We start from the raw sequence: 24,166 nt of genomic DNA on the forward strand, positions 1-24,166 counted from the left end.
TATTGCCTGAGAGAGAGAGAAAAAAAACAGCTGGACTTAGTGTCTGTATTATATTTGCCACCTTGTCGCCATCTCACCCACGCGATACCTCCGTATTTTTAAAACCTTGTTGTTACAAATTGTCCATGTGGCTGACGAAGCGGGCGGATATCTGCAGCTGAGCTGGCAGAACTGATAGATGAGAGAGTTTTGACACAGCCGGGGAGTCAAGACAAGCAGTCTGTGATTACAACAAAGAACAAAGACATGAGTCATTCTCAATCGCACATTGTCTCCTTGACAGAAAAGTCGAGAGTCATCTCACGCACGCGCACGCACACACTTTTCAGTACCAAATATCAGAAAATAGGAGGAACCCAAATACTAAGAATACAATGAAAATTGATTAAGACTGAAGCATTTCATACTGCGTGGTGTTGTTTGAACAAAGTAACCAAGGACTGATGTGATGAGCAGTAGGTTGGAGGTGTGTGTTTACGTGTTGCCGTTGATAACACACTCCGTTTAGTTGATGACTCAGCAGCAACAAGCACATGCTGACTCCGCTTCACCGAGTCAAAGACATCAGTGTATATCTTACAGTCGCACTGAAAAGCTTAGACAAACAGGATCATTTACACGTTACAAACATATTACACAGCACGTATAAATAATTTGAGTTTACAGGCAAAATAAAAAGTATTCACACTGTCGTACAAAAAAAAAAAAAAGTTTTAAAGGCAAGCTGCACTTCAATACCTTATAGGATAATAGAGAATATATAATCTCATGATGTTTAGTCTCTTTCAGAACACAGTTATTTTGTGGAAACTCTCAACAACCTTTAGTGGAAGATAAAGCCCTACTCCACAACAGAGAGGGAAAATAATGTTAATGCAATGGTCAGAGGTGAGATGGCAGGATTAGTTGATAACCTAAGTTTTACTTCTTCCTTCATCCTTTCTGGCATTTTCCATACTGTTTTATTGAATAAAAGTCAGAGAAGGCTGGAGTCAGTCCCAGCTGACTCTGGGTGAAGGCGGGATGCTCACTGGTCGGGTTCATCACAGAGGAAACACACAGTCAGTGCTAAAGGCAACGTGAATGAGGGAGAGAACCAGGGAGAAATCGCGTCACTCCACCGCTGTGTGGACATATACTGGAAACGACCTGAAAACTCTTCAATGAATTCTTCTCTATTTGTCGACCAAAACAGATTATTTTGGATCTCCGTCTCCGTCTGCTGTCGCTTCATAAAACACCTAACATATACAAACTCTACACAGTTTAATGTGATCTAGAACTGACCCTTAAACATACAGAAATTGCTCATTTAGGTTCCTGCTATCAAAACCACTGAGACTTGCGGAGCTGACATGTCTCTCACTGACGCACTGTGTGTGTGTTGTTTCAGAACTGTAGCTACAGTGTGACTTGTACTGTACCGGTACTGTCGTTTACCAGCTATTCTACAGCCGTGCTGCTTTAAATCACGTATCTCATCAAAACGGTCATGAATGGCGTCGTTGTGCTGCAGGCGCGAGGCAGGAGTGCACGCTCCAGAGTCTTTTCTAAAGGGACAACGGGGGACGCTAACGGCATCCTGCTGCCAGGGACGGTCCAGGTCACACAGCCTGCTCACATTAGTGGAGCGTTCGTCCAGCTGAGACACGTCTGACAGTGACTTCATCTCTCAGTGACACCGCGGGGGGGGGGGGGGGGGGGGGGGGGGGGGGGAGTCCCAGGAGAAGAAATGACAGGAGAGACGTGTCTCTCGCTCCGTTGTTTCTCACGGTTGTCCATATATTCTATCAAAAAGCGTCTTTTTATGCTGACATGGAGTTTGTGTGTCAGTGCTGTACGCACCGTCCCCTTAAAGTTTTTACTCTTTGTTACTTGAAGTCCATCAGACGATGAGAGAGTCTCGGCTGAGAAGGGTGCCCTGTGAAGGGAAAGGGAGAGCGGTCAGAGGAAAAACAGAACTGAACTTGCTCAGCAGAGTGAGAGTGTGGGGAGACAGTAAACATTAGCCAAACCGGGTTATCGTGGTGAAGTGGAACCTGGGACAAAACTGCATTTCAACCTTTTAATGTTTAAATTTGATGTCAGTTATCCATTTACTTTGCGCAGCAGGTCTTTGATGTTTTGGCCCAGGTTTGTCAGTGAGGAGATGTTAAGTGATGATAGTTATTGGAGGTGGTTTGATACAAAACAGAGTAATTCTACCTAGTTTTCACTGTGGTAGCTTCTGAACCTGACCTGTTAAAAGTACAACAACAAGACTTACTGTTGACCTATAAAACCCTTTTTTCCAAACTTTTATACATGTAAATTAGACAGTCTCTATTTCTCAGTACAACACATTTGGCTTCATGTTTCTTTTCCTCACATATTTCAACTTCATGTAAACAGAAAAGATCCAGACAACAAAATACCAATACAAGCCTAATTAAAGTTCTCCGTGAGCATTAAAACACAACATCATTTGAAAGGAGATTTGCATTTGGTCAAATATTTCTTTGTCACAAAAATCCTTCTTGGCTAGAAAGCACATATCAATCAAAAATTCTGTTTACTTTTATTTGTTTTTTACTTTTAAAAGGTAATTGGCAATGGAAAAGTAAGGTTAGGCAACTTCTTTGGTCAGTTGCTCATCCCACATATGAAATACACAAAGGTGGTTTAGAACATTTAGGAGTAAACTGAGGGCACCATCCAACGTTTATTGTCAAGAAGTATTGGTACAACAGAGAGATAATCTACTGAATATAACTGGTAGTTTATATAAGATAATTTATTTATCCAAAATAATTTTCTAGATTTGTTGTTCTACTGTTTTCCAGTGAGCGGACATTCTTTGTTCGAAGTGTCCCACTAAGAGTTGATATACAAACGAGGCCATTCAGGCTCAATATGTGGCTTTTAAGGCCTCCTTGAAAGGTTTAAAGGAACATTGACGTAGTTAGAACACATCAGGAGGCTCTCTAAAATAGTGATTTAAAATGTTCAATGTTCTATTTACCTTAATTATTGTGCTTAAACATTTTTAAACACATATTTGCCTTTAATACAAATTAAAATGCTTTGAGTTACAGAAAGTTATTCTGAAAAAGATCTATTCACTGCGGTTCACTTGAAAATCGTGAAACACCTCTGATGTATTTAAGGTTGTACGGATACTCACCACTTTCCGGGTCTTGTCTCTGGGGTCCTCCCTGCGACCGCTGAGGGAATGCGCAGGACGGCTGCTGGCAGCGGGCGGCCGTGGAGACGGCCTGTCGGTTCTGTTTCGCTCTGTATCTGAGTGAGCGGGCAGTGAGTCCACCTCCGGCCTGTTGCTGGGCGAGCGGCTGCAGTGCCGGCTGGACTCCCCGCTGCTCTTTTTGGAGCTGCCCTTAGAGGGCGTGTCCGAGTCGTCCTCACCTCGGCCGCCGCTCTTCCCTTGGCTGACCCCTCTCAGCTTCGCCTTGCGCTCCAGCAGACTGTTCAGGAACGTGGCGTCGTAGTCCTTTTCTTGAGAAGAAGCTGATGGCGGGCCAGCGGCGGGGGGAGGGGGGGCGCTGCGTTCATTATCCCAGGTGCCCCGCCTCTTCGTGGGCGAGGGGATCGGGCTGATGTTGTGTGCTTTGCTCTTGCTCCGGCGGGGCTGATCTTCGTGGTCACTGCTGTCGTTCTCATGACTGTGGTAATGCTGCGGAGGGCCGATGCGGTAGGAAGGGTATCCGCCGAAGTCCTGGAGCTCCATCTCGTAGTCGCCCCGATCTTCCTCCCTCCTCTCTGCTCCTCTTCCTCCTCTCTGCCTGTAATGCGCGGCAAACTCCTCCAGCTCGTCCAGGGAGCCGGTTCGCTCTGCGTTGCGATACGTCTTCCTGTGCAGATGCTCCGATCGAGGGTTCCACCTGCAACGCGCCACACCGAACAATACACTTCATGTTGGCTTAGCGTCAGTAAAGTGTGATCTGTTTGTGTATGTAGAAACGTGCGCACCTGCCGTGGTTTTCCTCCTCACTGTGGTTCTGCTGCCTCTGATTCCGGCCGGGCCTGCGCGGCGGGGAGGATGGAGGAGGGTCGTCGCTGTATCGACGGGGCTGAGGAGGGTCGTCCGGGCGGCGGCGGGGATCCGAGTCCGGGTCCTCACGATGACGGCGGGGAGATGGGGGACTGCCGTGGTAACGCTGCGGCTCGGGGCTGCGGCTTCCCCGGTGCTGCTGGGGTTCAGGCTGACTGTCCTGATCGGGGATGGCCGGCAGAGCTTTCTTCTGGACGTTTCGAAATGTCTGACGGAAGCCGGCGTCTCCCTCGTGGAGGGAACTCAGCTCAGACACGCTACAAGCTGAAAAAGTCAAAATAAGTGATGATTAGGAACACAGAATCGGTGTGCATGACAACTACATGACGAGAAATCTTTCTTCCAAAGCGAAACCCTGAATAAAAAAGGAGGAGAAACCACACAACCAGACTAAAACATGATCACTCAGGCATGCAGGCATAAATATCTGCTACAACATTATCAAGTCCAAACTACAGAAACATTCAGATTCAGCAGGCAGAGAAGTGGAGAACAGAGCGGCATGCCGAGACAAGAGGATCAAAAAGCCAAGAAACCACTACCAGAGTGCAGATAGCGTCATCAGCATGCAGAGGAAAGCCACAGAGGGAGGTCAGGAATCTTACAGTGGTGGCTGGTGGACCTGGCGGGGTTGAAGTGAGCCAGCTGTTTCTCTACATACTGTAGCACCCTGAGAGAGTCCTGATCCTGAGGTGAGGGCACGCGGTAGGGGACCCCTACGCCTACAGCATGCATCGGCACTGGAGATACACACTGGACTCATCACCATGGACAACTTCTGTGTTTACTGGTCTTACCATACCGTTTTTGTTCAGACTCTCAGAATATAACAACAATCGTGCTTGAAACAATAAAAACAGTCTGCAAGAGGCCCACTGTATAATCAGCTTAGGATGAGAGATTATTTACTATTATATAATTGTAAAATTATAGATGACGGCAAAAAAAACTCACCTGCTGTTAGAAGGCTGCCATCTGAGGCCGGCACAGAGGACATCTTATCCACCAGAGACGGAGGGGCAATAGGGACCATGCTGGGGACACCGGTGACAAAGTACGGAGGGTAGACAGGGGACTGAGGGGTGGAAGTGCCCGTCTTTATTCCTTTTCCAGCTTCGTACACTACAAAAGCAAGTTTCGCTTATGCTTTAGAAAGAAAAACCAAACTGTCGCACTCTGTTGGAGCTCTTCTTTTTGTGTGCGTACTCACGATGTCGGGGGCAGCAGCACGTGTCGGGACAGCACCAGCAGCTGACGTAGCAGCAGCAGGAGTGAGGACAACACTGACACCAGCACACCCCGACCAACAGCAGGAATAAAACACTGCCGAGCACCACCGCAAGCACAAACACCCACTCTGCAAGTACACACAAAGGCCTGCAGGTCAACAAAAACTCACACCAATAATTGCAAACATAGACAAATGCATAAACGGTGTATATATGACATAGATATATAATAAATACTCAATGGAAGATGTAAACCAGAATGTTTGTGTTTGTAAAGGGTCATTTTAACTATATCCGACGTAACATTAGCTCTTACAATATATAAAGAAAGTCATCTAACATACAAAAATGTGTCAACTTTGTGGAATCCCAAAGAAAATTGGAAAAAATAAGAAAGAATAAATGAATAGATTAAAAAAAAAAGTCAATCATTTTTTCATGACTATTCTTTTGCAACGTGTAATACCATCATAGGGAATCAATAATGCACAAGTTTTTCATGAATAAAGGTGAGCTAAAGAGAGATTTCAATTCTAATGAGACAAGTATTTTATACAGGATTTGGGAATGGAACTAAACACAAAGACACAATTTAAACATCTAACTAGTGAGCCATGCCTTCAGCTATAGTCTGTATTCTATTGTATTCTACTGCAAGGAAGTAAAATTTATTCATAAAATCTGACATGTGTGAATAAAAGAGACAAATAAGGACAGAAGAGTTGTAACACATTTTGCTCCAGTAACGTAGTAAAAGAGATAATACATCTGTCTATAGGGACAAACCAAAGGAAAGGGAAGGAGAGGGCAGATAAGGAAATCTTTAACAATGTGAAACCAAGATAAAACACACACACACACACACACACACACACACACACACACACACACACACACACACACACACACACACACACACACACACGCAGGATATCTGTTTTTGCACAGGAAGGAAAGGGGCAGATTACACTGCTTCGGAGACACTGAAGATCTGGCTGTGACAACAAAACAGTTTGTAATGTGAACTTCACACACAGATATGCGCGTACACACAATCACACACACACACTCACACAGATTTCAGGATTTCTGAGCTGTGAATCGCAGCTCTCACTAATGCGGCAGGAACAGCAGAGATAAGCTCCATTATTCAGAAGTGAATCATTCCAAGTCGTTAAAGGAGTTACTTCCACAAAATAAACACTGTGAGAATCACTTTAAAGGAATTTGATGTGACAGGAATAAGTCTCCCTCCCTTTTGATTGCTGTCTTTTTCGTGGGGAGTATTCAAATGCTGTAATATGACACGTTGACCACAACCATAAATAACCATAATGACCAAAATGACTGTTTTGAGTGGGAGAGACGAGCAGCTCATTATTTGATGGGTGTGTACCAGTCTGCCGGGAAAAAAACCCGAAAAAAACTATCCTCAAAGCTCAATCACCTGCTGTGTTAAAAGACAGCTAATTAACTATTAGAAACGCTAAAAAAAGAGTCAGCAGTTTGACCTTTTCTTAGCAGACATCAACAGTACACTTCAATAATTCTTTCAAAAGCCATTTTAGACATGACAAGCATTCAAACTGCTTCGCACAGCCAGGACAGGAGTTGTAAGTAAGGTTAGTATGAATGGAAGACAACAGGCAAGCAGGTGAGGGGGAAAGTACATTATGCCCCTACCTGGCATAATCTTCAAATCAAAGTCTGGTAGGAGATCTTCTGGCACACCTGAGAAACCTGCAGGGAGACAGCGCACAGGTGACGAGAGGAGAGGCGATGGAGTCGATACAACGTGGAATGATTGATTGAAGGAGCGTTATTGCCGCTGCAGCATGCATCGGGACAGAATTAACACACTCACAGAGCAAATAACAGAGAAAGACAGAGAAGAAGCTGAAGAGGCCAAGAGAAGCATGCATGATGGGACATTGTGGTCTCCTTCCAGAAAGTCTCCATATTAGGGCAACAGATGAGCAGTTTCACACCATCTCACCAGCAAACAGAACAAGTGAGAAAATCTTTCAGGTCCAACAAAACCTGCCTCAACCTGTTCCTCTGATTCCTGTTCAGTAATCCTGAATGAATCCATCAACTATACTTTTTCAGCAAATTTTATTGATGACAACAGTAATGAGGATGTGTGTTTTCCTGAATGATTATACTTGTGCTAAAGCTGGTGTACATGCTTTATATGATTAATTTAAAGATGCTTGATGACTTGATTTACTTCTTAAATGTAAGTTGATGCATTTTTGATTCTGAAATTTTTTTTGCGACAAAGGTCAAATATCCATAGAAAAATAAATGATAGTTAAGAGAACCATAAGCATAACATAACACTCAAAACCAAATGTAAATAAAACGCCTGAAAAACAGATGTTCCTGTGTCTTATAATGTCTTTCTCTCTTGAATTTGTCTTGCAGCACAGCTTGACGAGGTCAACAAACTGAAGGAAACAAAGACAAGGGGTTGGTGGGTAAGAAGCAAGTGCAAAAATGTGCATAAGTGTGTTTGATTTGGGTGCATTTGTCCATATAAACAAGCTTTGTGAAAAGCGAAAAGGCCAGAAGAAGATTGTGACTGATCAGATACAGCCTATACACTGATTCTGTGATTACTGCTGAAAAAAGAAAGGCGGTGCTGTAGAGAGGTGCCTGGAGAAACAGTGCACGAGCTGGACGGGGTCGCCCTGACTGTGGCTGATGAAGCACATACCTCAGTGTCTTTCTGGGAGGCTAAACGTGTTCTTTGCTGGATTTGGGAACAGAAAGAAACCTGTTAATTATTTTGTGGCTCTATCAATCTATTTACAGCTTAACTGGCTTCTTGATTAAAAGTTGTTGGGTTTTTTTGTTATTGTGGACGTTTCAGACAGCTTCATTTTTTGTTTATTTATAAGTTTGTCTATCTTCTGCTCACTGATGTCGGGAGCTTACTTAAGTTTTCATCTACCTGGTGATTCACTGTCAAATATATGCTGACACACCTTGAGGATTCAAGTGAGTAATATTTGCACACTGCCACAAGCACCATGTGAAACACCCACACATGCACGCACATACACACGCACACACACACACAAGGAGAAATACAAACGTTTTGGCCACAATTCTTTTGGACTAGGTTCTCGATCCTGACGCAGAGCCGGAGTAAAACCATGCAGACAAAGCAGCGTTGTGCTTATATGAATGGGACGTGCTATGTGCAGCGACAGTGACGGCCAAGGCCACTGAGAGAGCTCAAGCTCCAGACAAAGCAAGTCATCATATCTACACAGCAACGCAAATATTCTGTGTAAGATTGAAATCAAAAGTTACACAAACCTAATTATCTATTTTTTTTAACTGATCGAAATATATATCATATACCTGTAACTCAAAAACATACAAAAATTTCAACTTTGAGTTGTGGAAGTAATAGAAAGTTCACAAATTTTATGTTCTCACACAGCCTTGGCTGTCTCTGTTTTAAATGACCGTTCTATATAAAAAGGTATTTTCACATCAGTTTTTCACACTATCATTTAGACAATTCTTAAAATGTCAACACATTTTTATTCATGGTAAACTGGACACTGTTTCCAGAAACCTGCATAAACTAAACTTTTCAAGAAGCGTTTCAAGTAAACTATCAGGGATTCTTACCATGGATTACAATAGATTGAATATGAACGCTAAGGATTAAAGGCACAATACTTGGCAGATTTATCTTCTTGTGTACATTTTAGTCTTTCTTCAGGTCCAGGTTCTGAGCGACGTATGACACAGTGAAAATGCAGGATTCCTTCTCAAAGTTCTACAAGTCGAGTGCCTCACACAGCGTCGCCAGCTCCATCCATTGTATCGCTGTGCGCTGTCGTCCCTCCTCCACATCATTAAATCTTCCCTGTCCTCTTCGCTTGCGAAACCGTTGGCTAAAAAGACAAAAGACCCCCAGAGCCATTTGCCATGGCCCCAACTGTTGTTATGGAAACACTACAAGTGCCTCACATGCCATATTAGCTACACTCAGACCAGGAAGTGCATGGTGGTTTAGGGCTTCTCATTTCAAGTTAAATACAGTAGAGAAAGAAAAAAAAAAACAACAAAAATGCAGCAGAATCTTGGCAACTTCAACTGCCTGGAGCATAATCCAATCCAACAGAGGCCGCAACGGAATCCACTCCAGTCACAATGAAAAAGCTAATTGCTCAGTACCTGTGTGTGTGTGTGTGTGTGTGTGTGTGTGTGTGTGTGTGTGTGTGTGTGTGTGTGTGTGTGTGTGTGTGAGTGAGTCTTTTAATGCACACACATAAGTCTCCGAGTGCCAGCCAGACAAAAGTTCAGCCACAAAAAGCCAAATAGCCTCTCAGCAGTTTCTGTGGTAACATTTGTAGCTGAATGTAAGTCGATTGTCTCTGTAAGGCAACATATTGCTGTAATATTTAAATAAAATACATACAAACACACACACAAAAAAAACCAAAGTGACATGAAAGCGTAAAAAAAAAAAACTCAAACTAGTATTCAGCAGTGACAATGTGACAAACCCTGGTACGGGTATCACAGCAGACAGCATGGGCTTCTGGAGTTGCCAGGGACACAGATTAGGCAAGACTGTCCACAATGTACCACTGCTCACTCTAAATCAGCTCCTAATGAGACTCTATTGAGGTGAAGGCATTGATTAATATCCTGCTTACATAATGACAGGCAGTAAGGAAACATAACTTACAGTAAACGATGCGCCTCTTTATGTTTAGGATTAAGAAAAACACAAAGCGTTACTCAGACTTGATTTTGATCTCTGGCTCTGTGTTTAAACCAGGCAAGAGGCAGAAATGTGTTTGGTGGGACATCTATGACAGCACTAGAGCTACTGTTTCTAAAACACCCAAATAAATGAATGGCGTAAGGGAGGCTGAGCTCCCACGCCGAAAGCTCTGACAGCTTACCAAGAACCAGGAGCTCCACCGAGGCTTCGTTCTGTCCCTCGAGGTCATCAGATATGACCACTTTGCAGATGTACACTCCACTGTCTCCCCACTGGACCTCTCCTATACGCAGGTCTGCCTCTGGAAGACACAAACACAAGAGGGTTAACAGGACAGGCAAAAGCTTCCATGTTTCAAGGCTGAAACTCTATGAAAATGGTGCATTTAGACATTATTGTGCTTATGATTCTATCTAGGTTGTATCTATTTTAAATACTGACACAGTTACCGTTGCAAACAAATACATGTCATTCTCCAAGCACAGGCACTCCACCCTGCAGGTCTATAGAGCAGGGGGAAAAAACAAGCGATACTTTATTGTAAGTTTGTCAAGCATGGCATGCCCATTGAAAAGGCTTCCTGGTGAGACCACGGTTAACTGAAAATAACTAACAAAGTTACAGTAAACCTCCGTTTGAATGATTTGAAATGAAGAATGAAGTAAAATCAGTTGAGACAAGGATTATTTCTTGTTCCCTTTGAAGACAATAATATTGCTATGTGTGCAAATCTCTCCAGATGTCCAGTCCATGACAGAGCAAGCAGAGAGCCAGACGGCTGCCCACAATCATACAGTACCTACAAGCAATTTAGAGTCACCAACCAGGTTTTTTTCTGGACTGTGACAGGAAACCAGATGACCCAGAGGAAACCTGGGCACAAAGAGGGAGAACTCTGCATAAAAAGTCTCCTAACTGGGACTTCAACCGGGGACCGTCTCATGATCAGATGAAGTGATACACTATTCATCCACAGTGTTGGCTGGTGTTCACTATTCTCCCAACTTTTCCTTATCTAAACCATCCAGGCAGTTTTTTTTTTTCATGGAGATTTATTCTTTTTCACAGCTGTGAAAGACAGAATTTAGAGATGTCTTTCAGGGAGAACTGCAGAAGTTTAGAAAAACAGACTTGAGCTTAGATGGTTAATCAGAAAATCCAGGGATTTGCTTTCATTCTTGGAGTAAAGTCACTCTTAATATGGAGATATAAGGCCTGGCTCAATCCAGTGCTTTTTACTACATTGCAAAGTTGCAAATCAGAGCAGGGCACACGTTCTTAAACATGCACTTGAATAAAATATACTGATAAACACATTGGAATAAAGATTTTTTTTTTTTTTTTTAATTAGTCTACTGGTTAAAGTGGGTTTTTTTTGTCCCCCCCCCCCCCCCCCCCCCGAATGTGTTTTTGGAATTGTGCATTCAGTTGTCAGATAGAGTGGAAGTCTCTTACGGTAACCAACCAAGTTCATTCAGGCCAAGGCCAGTGAACCTAACAAAACTCAGCAAAAGTATTCACATTTGTTTGGCTTCATATTTGTCAAGGACAACGTTACGTTTCATGACCTATTTGCTTATTTTTGTGTTATAAGGTTGAAAGTTCTCTATGAAATGTATTTGATGCAAATGAACCAGTGTAGCTTAAAAGTAGCCTGGCCCCAGAGTAAATGATTCAAGACAATGCTGGGCTGCAGGAGGGTCGTGCATACAGCAGCAGACAGGAACTGGGTTGTTTAATTCTCTTCCTTTTCCTGTTGGCTGAAGGAGGAGGAGATCCACAGTCTCGCGTTCACCCGAGTGACACCTCCATTCATGCAGCATCAACTTCCTTTCTGTTATAAAAATTAAAGTTTCATCTGCAATTTTAATTTGCTTCTCTTTATCTTTACAAACTATGTCTGTTTCCCCAGACTGAGTTTTTTCTGTGCTGGTTTGATCGTGTTAGCCATGTGATGAACAGAGCGACCTCTGACCAGTGCATGCTGGGACTGACTCAAAACTCCGCATGATCCTGAATAGGATTACACGAGTATGGATGACTGGGCGTCTCCAAAGGCAACACAGTCAAAACTTTCATCTTTGTATACACTTACAACAGCACAGTGACCTGTTTCAGGGCAGGGGATGGAGTGGGACACAGAAAAAAAACAGATGGAAATAAAACAAAAAAACAATTCAAAGACAGCCTTACAGTGGGAGAATGAGCGCTCACAGGAGATGGTGGGATGTGCAGAGATCAAGAGAGGAAAACTCAAAGTGGGACACTGAAGTACATCAGAGGGAAGGAGTGAGAGGTCAGGATGAATGAGAGGACAGCATGAAAACCATGTCTTTTGTCTGTGGGGCTGGCATGTGAAGAGAAGGTTGACTCTTTGCTAAAGAGTTAGAGCTCCATAAATCTGAAGCCAGCAAACAAGACTACCTCTTTCTATTTAAATCCACACACACATGCAACCACTGCACACACACACACAAACGCACGAAGAGTAGTGTCCTTTCCTTGGTCTTTGGGAGGCATTATGGGAGTACAGTAAAAACGTGCAAGTACAGTTTAGACCAAAAACAAGCCTTTCGGTGTGGATACTCAACTGTATATTTGCAATGATTTGTAAAATTTAACTGATATAAAGGGTAGTAAGATTACGATTGTAAGCTCGTCTGTGTCTTCCATATGTGTATCTACACCTGACTCTGACTTCACTTTGGACAGTCAGCAAAGAATCTGTGTGTTAGGACGATTCAACGCCCAGTCTTTACAAGAAATGTGGCTCTTTCAGTAGCAGAATAAATAAAAATGAAAATGTGGATCAGTGAGTTGCGGAGGAAACAAAAGACCTGTTTTTCCATAATGCCCAGTTCGAACTGGACGGACTCAGTTTGATAAAGAAAATGAAATGTGCGGTGTTTAAAAACTGGCTGTGTGCTTCAGACAATGTGCTTTAATGTTTCTCCAGCTGCTAACTGTAAGCAGGTGAACCTGAATTCTTAAAGCCAGGAATCTCTGATTCAGTAACGGCCTGTGTCGGTCTGGCTCCATAGCTGCTGCCTGACTTCACAAAAGTCCATTAGAAGAAACTGGATGAGAAAAACAACCAGAGGAGCACATCTTACTGTTGATGATGGAGATGTCTCTGTTCTTGTAGTACTCTGACAGTGTGACTGAGGAGCCAGAGATGGAGGCCACGGTTCGGACAGTCCTGCTGTTGTCGGAGCAGTCGAGGTAACTTGCAGTCATTCCTGTGTCGTAGCTTCCGCCGGATCCTCCGCTTGTGCTGGTCATCCCACCTCCTCCGAGCCCCCCGCCGAGGCTGTCAGGGAAGCTGAACGAGTCCCGTGTGCGGTCCCGACAGTAGGACTTGTAAACCCACTGCACCACGGCGGTTTGTGTGGACACGCTGTTGTACTGACATGGCAGGACGACCGACTGAAACAGCACAGCGTACCGCTTCTCATCCCTCACAAACACATGGACACCAGCGCATGGCTGAGGGAAGACACCTGTGTGAGGAGACAAACAAGACGGACTTTAAGTGATTGAAGAGATTTGGTGTCAACACCATAAGTATGTTATTTATTGTGATTAGGAATTGGCGTTTAAATGTGAAATGGCAAAGAAAACTAATCTTAACACTGTTTGGACCACAATTTTCTAATGTGAAGCACACAACATTGGCAGGAGTTACGCAGAGAGTTTGCATATAGCCAAACCTCAAACCACAATACTGAGACAATATGTCAGAATGACAGTAACTCACACCTCAGAATGTATCCAGATCTCGATGATCTGAATATAAAATAAGCGATTTCCAGGAAAAGAAGTCTAAAAAGTGGGTTCATGAGATATTTGAGCCTGATATCAACCTCTCATTGTTATGCTTGAAACAGAATAACAACAGCAAGGCGCCACAAACAATAAAACCATGCTGGATGTGATTCATGGATGTCTGACTGAGTGTTTCAGACATCAAGAGCACACAATCAATCAATCAATCAATCAATCAATCAATCAATCAATCAATCAATCAATCAATCAATCTGTATTCCAGACTCAAGGGTCTATAAAAAGAACAACAGACAGAAAAGAGAACATAAAAAAAAAATAACATCAAGATGTTGTTACCAAGTCACTTAAAGGGTTTAAAATGCTGCATCTCAAACACTTTGGCTGGCAGTGAGGAGGAGATGCTCTGGGAAGAGCAGGTAAACCAGAGCGTGAGAGTAACTCCAGCTACATGAGTGTGGAAGGAGCTCTGTCTGAGGAATAAGGCAAATACAGCTGACAGCCTGGCAATCACAACTGTCCAATACCAACTGTTAGTGAAGCCATGTCGAGACATTCAAGTAAAAAATTTATTTATTTTTTGAACTGCCAAAGAAGATATTAATGAGTTAATATGTGTTCAAACTTGGCTCAGAAAACTGCCTGACTGATCTGAAACCCCCTCCTGAGTAACCCCACCCACGGTGTCTTTACTGTCAGAAAGCCTGGTACGAACTGGTGCTAAGTCAGGCTCTGGCTCCGAACTAGCACTGGAACCAGCTTGGTGGAAAAGATGCTGCAGGAAAGCCTGTTTGTACATGGGTGCCCATGGCTTCAGGTTTTGTTAAAGGTCCAGTCGAATGTGACTATTTGAGAAAGAATTTCTGAACATATAAATTTTTCTAGGAGCAGATATGAAATTAACGTTGCTCCCTGAGAAAACAGCGATAAGCTGAGAGCCTCTGTGCAGGATGATGAAGTCTGACTGTGCGCTCATTTGACCTCAGGTTGTTTTGGAACTCCTGAGGCAGTGGGAGTTGGTCACATGATGACCGGGAGCTCAAACGCAACACACACAAAAGGAATCGCCGTGTGAGAAACCGCAAACACACCCACAAACATCTGTGTGCTGCAGTCCATGTATATTTATCAGGCCAAGCAATGGAAGGTGTGACTGACCTCTCTTTCCTCGCCTCACCCCCGCAAGGCGAGGAAAGAGTCGGGGGTTACTTCACTTAATCTAGACCAGGCCGGTTGTGAAGAGTTTTGTTTTCTTTCTGATCCTCCACAGCTTTGTCAGCATGACTTTATCCAAATACCGACAAGCTACAGCGAACAAGGAGTCATGCTTGCATTGGTTCTTATTTCTAGACACACAATCAGATCTTTTTTATTCATCTTATTGACAATGAATTCATCAATAACAGATTTATGAGTCAAGTCAAGAATTATTCAGAAATGTTTCAGCTTCTCACATCACTGATTGCTTCCATGATATTATTTCAGTGTGAATCAAAAATTTTCATGTTATTTTTAGGAGATAAAAGATTAATGAGTTAATATGTGTTCAAACTTGGGAAATGCTATTTGCTGATAAATGTTTGCATGTTTTTGTCACTTTTCATAATTTTATAATTGAACTGTCTAAGAAGCAACTACATTAGACTGCATTAGACATTTAGCATTTTACTAACGAGCCCATACAACTATGATTCATGGTGTGATCGTCATATTCTAAAAAATAAAGAAACCCTAATATACTCTGAAGTACACAGACCGTTAGAAATTTCTCCTATCAAGACTTGTTTACAGATTCAGGCCTGTTTAAGTGTTCATGTTCCTGTATTTTATTCATGTTCTGGCCTTGCACATTGTTGAAAATCAGTTTTATGCTTTTACTTTACTTGGATGTTTTTCTTGCAAAGATATTATCTCAGTCCATCTTCGGTTCAGCATAAAAGTCTTAGATTTTGAAGCATTGTTTCAAACCAAGCCCACTAAAACACAGATTCCTCAGTTAACATTACTCAGACTTCCAAGAAGTGGAGCTAAAAAAAAAACCCTTGGGGCTGGTCTTTCTGGGATTACAGGCTGTGCACAGTGATTCCAGGTTTATTAGTTTTTACAGGAGACAATGAAAGTGGAGGAGGGAGCAAAGGACAGATCAGTGTTTTTCATGTTGGTTGTAGGGAGATGTGAGTGAAGTGTGTGAGGAAACCAGACATCAGACAAAGTAAATTAGTCTGCAGGTTAACTGATTTGTAAATACACTTTCAGGGTTGTTTTACACAAAAACTATAATCAGGGATTTGAGTTCTCAAAGAATATAATGTGCCACCAAACAAATTTGATTTGCAACACATTTGATTGAGAATTATCTAAGAACAATAAAGCAGGAAGAATTTCCAATGTTCCAAACATATAATAAAAATTAATAAAATGGTTTGCCCAGCTCCGCTTAAAAAACTTCTGGAGGGGATTGAATTCAGTAGTTTTATAGTAAACAAAGAAACCAAGAGTGAGATTTCTCTCTTATTAATTTAATCGTGACATCAGTCGGTGGTAGGTTTGCAAATCATTTCAACTTTTATTTATTTTCTCGTATTTTCAGTTTCCCAACTTTTGTTGAATTAAGGCTATGCATAGTGGATAAAGTCATCATTCAGTGATATGAATATTGGTGTTATAAGATAAGATAAGATAAGATAAGATAAGATAAGATAAAATAAGATAAGAGTTAATTTTCAGTTCATCATCTTGTATAATCTGATGTGGAATAATGTAAAAATATGCGTAATATGACCGAAAACAGTAAATTCAGACTAATGATAGTGTATTTTGTCTTTGATAGCTAAATCATGCTGTAAACTTTATTTTCACTCAAAGATCCAGTTAAATTTGTCGGAATTAGACTTCTTAATCCCAAACCCCCCAAAGCTTCTGGTGGGATTATTCACACATGACTAAATCCAATCTGTCAGCACACCAAGCACAAATCAGAAAAACCAAGTCAAACAACAGCTTGCACATAAAAACAAACATTAACCATCACATGTGAAGGAATAAGTTAGAACCTGACTCATAAATCGGTTCGAGCAGGTCAGCAGAAAGATTTCCGTCAGTCCAGCCTCGAAGCTGAAGTCAACAACCTGTTACACCTACCTGCTACACAGACCGTAAAAATCCACCATTTCGGGGTCCAAAGCGCCGGCCACATGCTGCGCGTTAGTTTTCCCGGTAAAGCTGTTTTCCGACGGACGTCGTCTCCTTTTCTCTTTCGTCTCATCTCCGTCGGACAGTTTAACGGACACATAACGGGACGGAGGCGCCGGGACACCGGAACCAGCATCAAGACAGCCACAGTAAGACCACCTGCATCCTGGAAGGACCTTTCAAAATAAAAGCTCAATTGTGGCTGTGTCACTTTGCGGACCACATGGAAAAGGTTGATAAAATAATCATAATTGACAAACAAGCAAGAACAGATAGATGAATGGACGGTTTCCTAAAAAAGTTTTGTTTTTTTCAAACAAAACTGCTGAATAAAAAAAAAAAAGATTCATCACCAGACTATCCATCCTCATACTCTTTAACCTCAGCCAGAGCAAATTAATCCCTTAAATTGTTAAACAGAAGCACAGTAAAACAATATTTGTACAAGCAAACAGTTTGAACAACATTTTGAACGGTGATTTTGAAGCATACAATTTGTAAAGTTACAACTTTTTGTAACGTAAATATCATCAAAAACTTATTGACAACTGAAACATTAACTTTTCGGACCCTTAGCTAGTCTTTATTTTTATGGAGCATTAAGACTGACATTTTGACTTTATTCTGGACAAGTATTTTTGCTGATTGAAAACAAACCAAACTGTTTTCAGCTTCATCAGCGAAGTCTGGATTGTGCTCCAGAATTGATTCTGCATTCCAGGACAAAATAAATTATTCATTATCAGTCTTTCAGTTGACAAAGCAATGACTTTCCGGTACTTCAAATCTCAGAACAGCAGCCAATTGCATCTAACAGATCCTTCTTGCGGATCGTCTTATTTTGACGCGCTGTATGTCTTCATTTCCGGTACTAGTGTTACTTGAGGCGCAGCGCAGCTCACTGCTCTGCATCCCGACAATAGGGACGGAGAGAGGAAGGCTAGAGGCCAAATAAATCAAAGAAAGTCTCAGACAAGGACAAAGGAGGCAGGTGAGCCTCTGTCACACCTACGGCCACTCAATTTACAAAACAAATGATGAGAGAAGTAAACAGATAATGTTGTTTGAATTGTGGCATGTGCTACGAATGCAATTTCTAATTCTAAAAGTGGGAGACCTACAGTTGAGACAGACTGAACTGAGCTCCACTACATTTTGCACGCTCCGCTCCCATGCAAAGTGAAGAAAGTGGTTTAGGATCCATTCAAAAGTGTCCATATTGGGCAATTAAATTGAGAAGCACAATGAAGCAAACAAACGGTTCAAATGTATAGCAACAAAATCTCCATGTTTTCTCACTTTGACATTATTTTGAAGAGGGTGCAGCGACCAACCACGGCCACCAGGGGAGAGCAGCGAGTGTTACTAAGTTAAAAAGTTTGCGGTTTGCCTGGTGTGCCTCCAACACAGCTCTGCTGCCATCTGGTGAAGATCAGTTGATATGAAAAACACACCCATGTGTACGGTGCACGAACGCATAACAGCAGTCACACGAGCTCTCTGGGTTTCGATATGCTTAGTTGAGGCAGAGTTAGGACTGTTTTAAACAATTACAAAAAGATATTGAGACCAACTATGTATTACTTGCTGCAATTTATCACATTAATTAATGTTTTCTGTCATTTGGACTAAATTTTCACTGGTATTGTCTACTTTAAGGAAGGCTTTCAGCTGGTTCTCTATGGAATGGAGTCTATGCAGGGTTAACAATTTTTTTTCTGTGGTTTGGATTGAGTTTAGACTTTTTTTGTTTTGTAATTTAGCATAAATGAAAACTGGTTTTCTTTAGTTTTAGACCAGATATCCATGCATTTTCTGTAGTTTAGACATAGGCTACTTTACAATGAATTCATATTCATTTAGATCAGGTTCAAACTGTATTTGTGTTGTCTCAGGTTTAAGTTTTCTGTACTCAGTCTGGATTTACACTATTGAATTTAAAGTTTGGGACTGACATCAATACAATTCACCATTGTTTGAGATTGAGCTTAGTTGTTTGTTTGTTTTTTGTTTTTTTTAGTATGACACCTCTCACGACTCAATTATTCTCTAAAAAACATACTTTTTTTACTGTCCTATTCACTCATTTAATAGGTATTTTAGTGAGAACAAGTTAATTCACAGAGAAACATTGGTTTCTCATTCATTTAGCCAAAGGTAACAAAAAGAAATGATGTATTTTAGGGTTCTTATACGATTCCTAAGCAACTTATATAAAATTATCGTTACTGAACGTAACTACAGTTCTACGAGTGTGTGCAAGTCCACCTATGGGCTTTGCTAGTGGTACTCTCCTTGGCGCCAACCAACCACTGAGACAGATCCAATAACTGATGTGCCAATCCCGCACGCACGCTGGCACACTGCCACGCCCCTCTCCAAGGGGATATAATCAGAGTGCGCCTGCACAACTTCCTTCTTCTGAACAGCCCAGGAGAAACGGAAGCAGGACAGCTGGGTTTGCAGGTATGTGGGCACGTACACACTCGTAGAACTGTAATTACTTTCAGTAACTATAATTTCTAGTTTGTGTGGTGCTTAGCCCACCTACGGGCTTCGCTATTGGTACACTACCAAGGCGGAGGCCGTAGGGATAAATGTACCCCCAGCTGGACAGGCTGACAAGATTGGCGTGGAAAAGGAAGCAGGCAGGCTGTACGCCCAGTACCGCCATACCAAATATCCAAGACACCGGCGGCCGGCAGCCTCGCACCGAGGCACTGACTGCAACGTGTTTAATAACCACTGTAACACAGTGGCACACATACGCCGGTCAGGACTCCCTGAGTCACAATGGCAGGCAACAGGGCCACACACGGCCTGAATCCCCCCCAGGGAAACAGTAGCCGGCCAGGTCAAAAACCAACACAGTCAAGCGACAGAACCCCTGTTCTCGCTGAAAACTGACATGGCCACAGAATCTGCGGACATATCCATCAGGTAGGAGCGCACAAAGGTGGACGCAGAGGCCCAAGAGGCAGCCTGGCAGATGTCACCCACCGTGACACCTCTGCACAGAGCCGCAGAAGTGGCAACGCTACACGTAGACTGAGCGCGAATCACCGCAGGCGGCAGGCGGTTCCGTGCCTCTTTGGCAGTCGCAATAGCGCCACCAACCCAGTGGGCAAGGTGCTGACTGCGCGCCGAAAAACGCCCAAATCCTTCATGGCCCGTCATGATGACTGATGCAAACACCGCGAGAGTGGATGCAGTGCGACCACTATCCAGCAAAGTCTGCAGAATTTCCAGCACCCTGCCGACAGTGCAGGAGACAGGGTCCAGACCCCTCTCTGAGCACCACGACGCAAAGAGGCGCCACCAAGACCTGTAAGCCTTGACAGTGTAGGGGGCCCTGGTGCTCTGGATGGTGGACACCACAACTGGGGGGAGATCTAGCCCAACTAGTCTCACCCTCTCAGCATCCAGGCCAAGAGTCTCCTGCCCATAATGGGGTGGGACCGGAGGGCGCCCCCTGCCTGTAGTAGGGTGTCGGGTTTCGTCGGGGATCGGCCAAGAATCCCCGAATGCCAGCTGAACCAGGTCCGGGAACCACTTGGTGCTCGGGGTGTACGGGGCCACCACTAGCATATGGAGGCCCTGCACCCTCATCCTGCGCAGCAACGGGGCCAAGAGGCGGGTCGGAGGAAAGGCCTGGAGGCCAGTCCCTGTGAGCGAAAGCATCTACCCCGAGAGGCGGTTCGTGTGACGACCTGAGCGAGAACCAAAGTGGGCACAGTGCGTTCTCTGCACTGGCGAAAAGGTCTGCCGCGGGAGGCCCGAACCTGTGCCAGAATCAGGCTACCACTCGGGGGGACAGGGTCCACTCGTCGGGGAGTGGGCCTTCTCGGGACATTCTGTACGCGCCGACGTTGAGAAACCTGGGCACGTGTTGAGCTTTCAGAGAGGACAGGTGCCGGTCTCCCCACAACAGGATCTCCACCACTTTGCAATGCAGGGAGGGAGATCTCTTCCCTCCCTGTCTGTTCAGGTAAGCCACCACCGTGGTGTTGTCTGACCTGACCAACACATGACTGCCCCAAGCCTGGGCTGGAAATGGAGGAGCACCCACTGCACTGCAGTCATTTCCAGCACATTGATGTGAATGGGCGTGGAGTCCCAGGCACCACCCACCGCGAGGTGGCCTAGAGTGCCTCCCCAACTGGTGAGAGACGCATCCGTGAAGACCTCGATGTGATGAGAGACGCAGCCCATGGGGACTCCCTACTGAAGAAGAACCGGATCCAGCCAGAACTGGAGGTCCTCTCCCGCCTGGGGCAGGACCGAGACCATCCTGAGTCTGTCCTGCATCCCTGAAAGGCAGAGGCGCTAAACCATCGTTGGAGCCTGCGCATGTGCAGAAGGCCCAAGCGAACCACGGGGTGGGCCACAGCTATCATCCCCAGGATGATCCTGACCAGGTGGACCTGAACCGCGGGTAATGCGATCAGAGACCTCAGGATTGACAGGAGAGAGGCTTGCCTCTCCTTGGAAAGGCGAGCCGTCATGGTGAGAGCATCCAGCTCCAAGCCCAGAGCTGGAACGAGTGTGCTCTTGTCTCTGTTCACCACGAACCCCAGAAGCTTGATGTGGTGCAGGACCAGGGCCGTGTGTTCCACAGCCTCCCGGTGAGAGGGCGCTAGTATCAGCCAGTTGTTGATGTAGGTGAGAATCCTCAGACCTTGACAACGGAGAAGCTCCAGTGCGGCCTCGACACACTTGGTGAAGGTGCGCAGAGCGAGAGAACAGCCAAAGGGGAGATGGTTGTATTGAAAACACCCATCTCCCACGGCGAATCTGAGGAACTTCCTGTGCCTCCTGAGAATGGGGATGTGAAAGTAGGCGTCTGTGAGGTCGACTGATGTCATCCAATCCCCGGAGTGGATGCTCTCCAGGAGGTGCTTGACCGTCAGCATGTGGAACCTCCTGGTGGCCACATGAGTGTTCAGGACCCGCAGGTCTAGAATGGGTCTCACTCCACCCTTTTTCTTGGGAACCAAGAAATAAGGGGAGTAGAAGCCCGAGTGCGCCTCCTCCATGCTCAACTCCGTTATTGTGCCCCGGCGTAGGAGTGAGGACGCCTCCTCCTCGAGAGTGGCAGCCCCCGAGGGGCATGGGAGCCGTGTGCGGAGGATTCCGTTGAAAGGAAGCGGGCGACATGTAAACTGTAGAGGCATCTCAGCGTCCTGGACAGCCAGGGTGAGAGCGGACCCAGCATCACACACCATGTCCGGAAATGGAGCGTCAGTGGCTGAACTACATTCATGCTTGAAGAAGGTGGCCCGCCCAACCACCCGGCACCGGGAGGCGGGGGGCCCCTGGCGAAAGGGCTGCGGACGGCACGGCTCGAAAAGCGGCGAGGGGGGCCGCCTCAGGGTCGTGCTCCGGCGCTTTGCAGCCGCCGAAGTAGGTGGAGGGGGCGTGGTGCACCACCGGCTCTGCTGATGATCCTGGCGTCCAAGCGCTCAACAGCGGGGATGCCAGCCAGCATAATCCTGGCTCCCTGAAACTCTCCTGCACTCCCTCGCGGAAGTGACGCTGGAGCATAGGAGAAGGGCACGGGAAGGGCGCGCTCGGCGCTCCCCACCGAGCAGTGGGGAGACAATGCGAGTGGGGGGGCATCAAGCCCTGCCCAGGAGGACAGCCTGGGGCACTTAGGAGCTGACGTCACATCACTGTAGGCACTCCTTTTGAGCATCCTCCGGGCTCCGCACAGCCCTGCGGCATGAGCGTGATGAGGGACTGCTGTTCTTTAGAAACGCCAGAATCTTCGGGTGCCGCCATAAGCCCATCACTCGCCTCGACACTCCGCTTTATTTGACAGTGGAGGGAGGCCGGTGACGGCGGGAGAAAGCTCAGGCATGCTCAGCATGTGTCTGTCATGCGAGCGTGGCGAGAAAGGAGGGATTGCTGCTCTTTAGAGATGTAACGGGCCTGACGGCCTTTAATGACAACACTTTTAACAACAGGTGCAGAAGGGTGAGTAGACGGAGTTCTCCGCATCATGGGAGCCTTGGACCGTCTCGGCTGGTCGGAGCCCCGGGATGATGAGGAACGGCGGACAGCTGGGCGACTCTGGCCAGGTGCCGCGGGATCCCAGGGGGCAGACCTCCTCTGCCCTGCAGGACGCCGGCATGGTGGATTCAGCACGCAGCGGGGCTGGAGATGAGGGGCAAGCTGCTGCGAACCTCGGGCCACCACCTCCAGGTGCTCGATGGTCACTTGTATGTCTGAACTGAAGAGGGAAGAGGTAGAAAGGGGGAGCCCCAAGATACCCTTCTGGTCCCGTTCCGCGAGGGAGGAGAGACCAAGCCACAGATGTCTCATACCGAGCTGGGCGCTGGGCGCTGGGCGCTGGTCATGGCACGACCTCTGTTGATGGCGGTGGCATGGCACATCCACATCAGGACCTCGACTGTGTTCTGAATCTCCTCGATGTCTTCCGGTGATAGCTCTGACCGCTCATGGCACAGCTTATCAATGGAACCCAGGAGAAAGGTCATATTGTTAGCTAAAGCGAACACCTGATTGCCATAAGCTTAACCATGGTCCAGAAAGGAAGTCATGCGCCTGTCTCTTTCAGACGGCAGCACGGGCTTTCCGCCGGGCCAGGGGGTGGAGGTGGGTAACAGGCAGAGCCTCACGGAGTCCTCTATCACTGGGACTCTGGACACAAGGGGCCAGCCTTCCACACAGCAGTACTCACGGTAGCCTTTCACCTCACCCATGGCGGTGAGGGGCGCACACCAGTCAAGCTGCACGTTGGCCTGAAATGATGGAACGGCAGCAACGTCAGCGCCGGTCTCATCAGGATGCTTGGATTCTTCGAGCAGGAGGGCGAGGCAGGCAGAGCAGGAAGCCCGCTGGCACTGATGCTGCCAGCCCAGGCAGGTGAAGCACTTCTCGTGGCGGTCTTGCTCGAGGAGCGGAGTGCCACAGCCGTGGCAGGTGGATGGCCCGACGCCAGATGGCGACTCTTCTCGGGGCGACTTGTCCATGTCTTCTCTTGTCTTGAGTCTTGAATCTTGAGGAGCTCTAATCAGTCTCGAGGCTGAGAAAGAAGAAAGAAGTTGTGCGGGCGCACACTGATTATATCCCCTTGGAGAAGGGCGTGGCAGTGTGCCAGCGTGCATGCGGGAATGGCGCGTCAGTTTTTGGATC

General features: G+C 45.5%; 1 protein-coding gene across 2 annotated transcripts; it reads right to left on the reverse strand.

Annotated features, from left to right (window-relative positions):
- LOC115393413 (immunoglobulin-like domain-containing receptor 2) lies at positions 1–17,107 on the reverse strand. Of its 2 annotated transcripts, XM_030098400.1 has the most exons (10): positions 16,958–17,107; positions 13,147–13,533; positions 10,215–10,334; positions 6,961–7,017; positions 5,259–5,405; positions 5,003–5,170; positions 4,654–4,788; positions 3,967–4,312; positions 3,164–3,878; positions 1–1,921 (listed from the first exon to the last, which is right to left on the reverse strand). In XM_030098400.1, exons 1-10 carry the CDS (start codon positions 17,079–17,081, stop codon positions 1,886–1,888), a joined length of 2,235 nt encoding a protein of 744 aa, XP_029954260.1. In that variant the 5' UTR covers positions 17,082–17,107; the 3' UTR covers positions 1–1,885. The 2 variants fall into 2 exon arrangements, with proteins under 2 accessions (XP_029954260.1, XP_029954267.1); XM_030098407.1 differs by lacking the exon at positions 6,961–7,017.
- Positions 17,108–24,166: the final 7,059 nt, after the last annotated feature.

The sequence above is a fragment of the Salarias fasciatus genome, chromosome 1 (assembly GCF_902148845.1).
Source record: "Salarias fasciatus chromosome 1, fSalaFa1.1, whole genome shotgun sequence".
NCBI classification, from domain to species: Eukaryota; Metazoa; Chordata; class Actinopteri; order Blenniiformes; family Blenniidae; genus Salarias; species Salarias fasciatus.